Source organism: Chiloscyllium punctatum, chromosome 40 (assembly GCF_047496795.1).
Source record: "Chiloscyllium punctatum isolate Juve2018m chromosome 40, sChiPun1.3, whole genome shotgun sequence".
Lineage (NCBI taxonomy): Eukaryota > Metazoa > Chordata > Chondrichthyes > Orectolobiformes > Hemiscylliidae > Chiloscyllium > Chiloscyllium punctatum.
Genome location: NC_092778.1, coordinates 1,889,277 through 1,895,299, shown reverse-complemented (window position 1 = coordinate 1,895,299; position 6,023 = coordinate 1,889,277). Strand labels below are relative to the sequence as shown.

The 6,023-nt window shown below is 45.8% G+C and overlaps 1 protein-coding gene across 3 annotated transcripts in view; it reads left to right on the top strand.

The window, feature by feature from the left end:
- The window catches only part of lcmt1 (leucine carboxyl methyltransferase 1), a 189,564-nt gene extending 183,858 nt beyond the window's left edge, over positions 1 to 5,706 (top strand). For all 3 annotated transcript variants that reach the window (XM_072559146.1, XM_072559148.1, XM_072559145.1), the window contains exons 11-12: positions 1,637 to 1,734; positions 3,143 to 5,706. In XM_072559146.1, the coding sequence (XP_072415247.1) occupies positions 1,637 to 1,734; positions 3,143 to 3,174 (130 nt within the window). In that variant the 3' untranslated portion in view covers positions 3,175 to 5,706. The remainder of the gene's footprint in view (positions 1 to 1,636; positions 1,735 to 3,142) is intronic.
- Positions 5,707 to 6,023: the final 317 nt, after the last annotated feature.

Here is a 6,023-nt window from a genome sequence, read left to right as displayed (position 1 = left end):
TGAGAGAGAGAGACGTGCAGTGTGTGTGTGTGTGAGAGAGAGAGAGACGTGCAGTGTGTGTGTGTGTGTGAGAGAGAGACGTGCAGTGTGTGTGTGAGAGAGAGAGAGACGTGCAGTCAGTGTGTGTGAGAGAGAGAGAGAGAGACGTGCAGTCAGTGTGTGTGAGAGAGAGAGAGAGACGTGCAGTCAGTGTGTGTGAGAGAGAGAGAGAGACGTGCAGTCAGTGTGTGTGTGTGTGAGAGAGAGACGTGCAGTGTGTGTGTGTGTGTGAGAGAGAGACGTGCAGTGTGTGTCTGTCCCCCTCTCTCTCTCTCTCACACACACACACCGCGCGTCTTTCTGGCGCCTGCTTTCTCCCTCGCGTCCATCCTCTCCTGCAATCTCTCTCTCTCGCCCCCCTCTCTCTCTCGCCCCCCCCTCTCTCTCTCGCCCCCCCCTCTCTCTCTCGCCCCCCTCTCTCTCTCGCCCCCCTCTCTCTCTCGCCCCCCCTCTCTCCCTCGCCCCCACCTCTCTCTCGCCCCCCTCTCTCTCTCGCCCCCCCCTCTCTCTCTCGCCCCCCCCTCTCTCTCTCGCCCCCCCCTCTCTCTCTCGCCCCCCCCTCTCTCTCTCGCCCCCCCCTCTCTCTCTCGCCCCCCCCCTCTCTCTCTCGCCCCCCCCCTCTCTCTCTCGTCCCCCCCTCTCTCTCTCGCCCCCCCCTCTCTCTCTCGCCCCCCCCCTCTCTCTCTCGCCCCCCCTCTCTCTCTCGCCCCCCCTCTCTCTCTCGCCCCCCTCTCTCTCTCGCCCCCCCTCTCTCTCTCGCCCCCCCTCTCTCTCTCGCCCCCCCTCTCTCTCTCGCCCCGCCTCTCTCTCTCGCCCCCCCCTCTCTCTCTCGCCCCCCTCTCTCTCTCGCCCCCCCTCTCTCTCTCGCCCCCCCTCTCTCTCTCGCCCCCCCTCTCTCTCTCGCCCGCCCTCTCTCTCTCGCCCCCCCTCTCTCTCTCGCCCCCCCTCTCTCTCTCGCCCCCCCTCTCTCTCTCGCCCCCCCTCTCTCTCTCGCTCCCCCCTCTCTCTCTCGCTCCCCCCTCTCTCTCTCGCTCCCCCCTCTCTCTCTCGCTCCCCCCTCTCTCTCTCGCTCCCCCCTCTCTCTCTCGCTCCCCCCTCTCTCTCTCGCTCCCCCCTCTCTCTCTCGCCCCCCCCTCTCTCTCTCACCCCCCCCTCTCTCTCCCCCCCTCTCTCTCTCGCCCCCCCCCCTCTCTCTCTCGCCGCCCCCCCCTCTTTCTCGCCCCCTCCCCCCTCTTTCTCGCCCCCTCTCGCAATTTCTATCTGTCTGCTTCTCTGTTTTGACTTTTTATTGCACAACAAATTCCATTTCCTTCATCCCTGACTTTTATTTTGAAATTATTTGATTTTATGCCAGATATTCTCTTTCTGAAATTTGGTCATCCACCTCTTGGATGAGGGAGGACATTTTAGCTATGGCTCCTTCCAAGCCGATAGGTTGTTGAGTTCATCGTTTTGGCCTGGGATTATCTTCGCAGTTGAAATTGAGCTTGTCACTGTCCTGTCATTGATGTTGTTAAAGACATACGGGGCAATCCTGCATTAAGGTATTTGCTCCTAACACTTTTCATTCTGATTCTAATTCACTGCTTTCCTCCAGGATAGAACATCTTGAATTCTTGGATGAAAAGGAGCTTTTGCAGCAACTATTGCAACATTACTGCATCTGCTGGGCCACAAAGGATCGTGATGACTTTGGTAATATTTTCATGATTTGTGTATTAATGCTGCCCAACAAATATGAGTCTCCTTCTCAACATTGGTCTGTGTCTGGATTGAAGGGTTCTATGAGTTGGGTTCTGTGACAGTGAACTCCAGAGCTCCCAAATATAAAGGATGGGGGGAAGCTCCCCGCCCACCATAGGAAGGAAGCAAGCATCCGACTACCATCTCACATCAAACAGTTGGTTCCAAAGTAGTCGTAGTACAGAACAGCATCCAAAGATTGTGAAAGAGTACACCAAATAGGAATAAACAAATGAAGTACCCATAATTTGGAAATTACCTTTGTGACTAAACTGAAGAGATTTAGGATTTGGAGAAGGAGTCTTTTTTGTCCACTACCAAAGGTAGTAACTAAACCAGAATTCCAATCAGGACGGCCCTTGCTAACAGCTGGTCCCATGGCTTTCCCTGCAGCACAAAGCCTGAGGGGCAGTCACTACCACCTTCAAGAAGACCATTTGGGTTGAGCAACAAATGCTGGCCTTGCCAATGGCCCCCACATCTCTCGGGAAGAACATGGGTGTCAGAGGAAAGGATCAGGAGATCGGTAAATTAAGGAACGATGGTAGCATTAGGGTAACTCCTGATGTGATGGAAATACAGCAGAATGGTTCATTCCCCCAAGTTAGTTTGCAAAGTAATGTTTTTTTTTAAAAAATGAACTGAAGATAATCAAGTTACTTTGTTAAACCCCAAAGAACTGCAGATGTTGGAAATCAGAAACAAAATCAGAAATTGCTGGAAAAGCTCAACAGGTCTAGCAGCATCTGTGGAAAGAAATCAGAGTTAACATTTTGGGTCCAGTGACCCTCCTTCAGAACACATCAGGTCACCGAAATGTTACTCTGCTTTCTGTCCACAAATGCTGCCAGACCTACTGAGTTTTGCCAGAAATTTCTCTTTTTGCTTGAAGTTACTTCCTTTTTTTTAGTATAAATAGATAGAGTCTTTTCCCTAGGCAGGGGAGTCCAGAACTAGAGGGCATAGGTTTAGGGTGAGAGGGGAAAGATATAAAACAGATCTAAGGGGCAACTTTTTCACGCAGAGGGTGGTATGTGTATGGAACTAGCTGCCAGAGGATGTGGTGAAGGCTGGTACAATTGCAACATTTAAGAGGTATTTGGATGGGTATATGAATAGGAAGGGTTTGGAGGGATATGGGCTGGGTGCTGGCAGGTGGGACTAGATTGGGTCGGGATATCTGGTCGGCATGGACGGGTTGGACCGAAGGGTCTGTTTCCATGGTGTACATCTCTATGATTAATTAAGGAACTCGCTCTTTAAGGTGGAGAAATGTAGTAGTGTGTGTTTTAACCAACAGGCTACTTATTTATAATAACTGTACATTGGTAATGGAAATGTCCTCTGTTTGTTTTCTAAGGTATTAATGACATCACATTTGTCAACTCTTAATTTCCACTGAGAAGCTGATTCAAATCCGAAACAATGAATTCTACAATCAGTCTGCATGAAAGGGGAAATCCAGTAAAAGCTAACAGGACACCTCCTCTCCATGATTAAATGTTTGTTGCTGTTTTATTGTGAATAAGCATCAAAAAGGCAGAATTCATATCATTTTTTGAACTTTCAGCCTGTCACGCTTGTCAAACCAGCAAACCGATTTGCATCCGAACAATGTATTTGTTTTATTTAATAAAATTTTTAGTTTGAGATAGATATGTTCACTGAAACAACAGATGAATTGTCTTCTTAATCATCAGTACACAAAAATATACCATACTACCACAAATGCCATTAAGACATTTCCTTATGTTGTTGGTGATTCTTTAAATTCAATTTAATTTGGAATACATCCAAAGTGAATACATGGATTTTTAAACTGGTGATCTGTTACTACTTACAGTTATGTAATTAGGCAGTCACTGTTAACTTTTTAGTAAATAAACTTGACTGAACAGGTGCCTACTCTTTTTCACTAAGTGTGGTCTTTATAACTAATTCCTGCTTTGATGTCAGGACTTCCTGCTGTAATCAGTTCATCAGTAATTGCTTCATTTGTGCTCAGCCATATCTGTAATGTTGGAGAGGTGGCTTTGCACAAAGATGGAAAGGATCAGGTGAACAGAATTAGTAACCAATGAAGCACTGAGGAGAGTGAATATAATTGGGAAAAGGCAGATGGATTAAACAGGACATATTTCAACAGGAAGAGGGCTCGTTTGAGATTTCAGGAAGGAAAGATTGAGGCAGGAGAGGAATATCAATTAATCAGAAAATGAAAAGACTGGCACAGAACAGCAACAATTTGGAGATTCCGGTGTTGGACTGGGGTGTACAAAGTTAAAATTCACACAACACCAGGTTACAGTCCAACAGTTTAATTGGAAGCACTAGCTTTCGGAGCGTCGCCACAACCACCTGATGAAGGAGCAGCGCGCTGAAAGCTAGTGCTTCCAATGAAACCTGTTGGACTGTAACCTGGAGTGGGGTGATTTTTAACTTTGTACAGGACAGCAAGCCATTAAGTCAGTCAGGAGCTTAGAATATATGTTGGGTTGTAATTTATTAGGTGTCCTCCAGGAAGTATGTTGATAAAGTTAAGGGACTTGGTATTTAAAAGACTATGGTAGCTTGGTTAGGACATTGGTTAAGGGATTAATAGGGTAATGCTTAGTAATTTGGTAGCACACAACTTGGATATTGCAGAAGGAGGACATTTTGTAAAAGCTTTTTCTCTTGCATTCAACAGGATAATTCAAGAAAAAGCAGTTCAAGGGAAAAGCCCAATATTTGTGGGAGAGTGCTGTTTGTTTGGCAATGATCTTTGGCAGAGGTGTTGCCATGTTGGATGCACCAGTTAATGATTGACAATTAACTGTCATGCTTTATTTAAACTTTAAACAAGGCATGTTGACTCTGCTTGGTCTGGCGCAGTATGTGTATGTGTTTATTTGTTGGTCTATAAAGAACTGGAAGCTGCATGCTAATATGTAGCTTCCAGTCCACACAAGTGTCCCACATAGGCCCACTGACTATACCAAATTAGATGTCAGCATAATTATTTGGACACTGAGTTATGTAGCAAGTATTGACCAATTTCAGAATCCTATCTAATGTTAACACCGTTGCGAGTTTTGAAAATGCGGACTGTTTGGGTATCTTGTTTGTTGCAAACTCTTTAGTTCTTAATTCCCAGGGTATAGTGGATTAATGTTCGAACTGTTCATCTTGGTAATTTGGGAATGTTGTATACTTGGGTACAGGCAACACAAACCTTTGTCTGAACCACCCATTTCCCCCAGGCAGTTTACTGAAGGAATGTTAAAGTTTGTTTATTAAAGCAGAACAGGTCTCCACTGCAACTCCTCCCAAAAGTCAAAACTTCGCTTCTGTAAAGTTTAATTGGATGAAAAAAGTCCAAAAATGCACCATGTGTGAAATGCTTTTGAATAATTTCTGAGATTTGGCTTTATAATTACAAGCATCACACTCTCACTGAAACTCTTCAATCATTGTAATTGTTTTGTTCTTTGGAAAATAGGTGGCAGGTTTAGGTGGAGGATCTGGATCAGCACAGGCTTGGAGGGCTGAAGGGCCTGTTCCTGTGCTGTCATTTTCTTCGTTCTTTGATTTGCGAACAAGTCGGCTAATGAAACACTATCCTCAAACTTGTGTTTTCACTTGGAGCCATCTGGCATCTCTACTAACAACTTCAATGTCCAGGGCATGCCTGCTTTAATTGTCTGACTTATGAACACTTGGACTTAATGTATGTGGTCCCATTCAGGAGTGTAATTTTAAAGACTCGGCATTTGAACATTTCCTGTTTTGACAAACGGCTGCTTTATATCGTGCTGCATTGTGTTCTGACTTGCAAATAGACTCTGTAAGGGGCACCCAGGGGCTGGTTGTACTCAACACTCTGTTGATTCTTTCAGCATGTCTCAAAGACTGTTCTATCACATATTAAAGGTTACAGCTACATACTCTCTGTGGCATTGAATTTGTACGCCGACGGTGATTTCAGCATAAGATCTGTTGAAAAGCCACAAGTAACTTTCGCTGTCTCTCCGGTTTCCATACATCATCTGAAGTTGTAGCAAACAATTGGAACTACGCTGTGGGAATCGGTGCCTGTGATACAGACATGGATCGTTTCAGTGTTTTCCAATCATCCATCTCCGTAGGATCTAGTCTGCAATTCACTCTAATTTTCTACAGAGTAACCTTTCATCTGCATATACCTGTCTTCTATTCAGTTGTACTCTCATGAAGCTTGGATTAAGGAGATAATGCTAGTA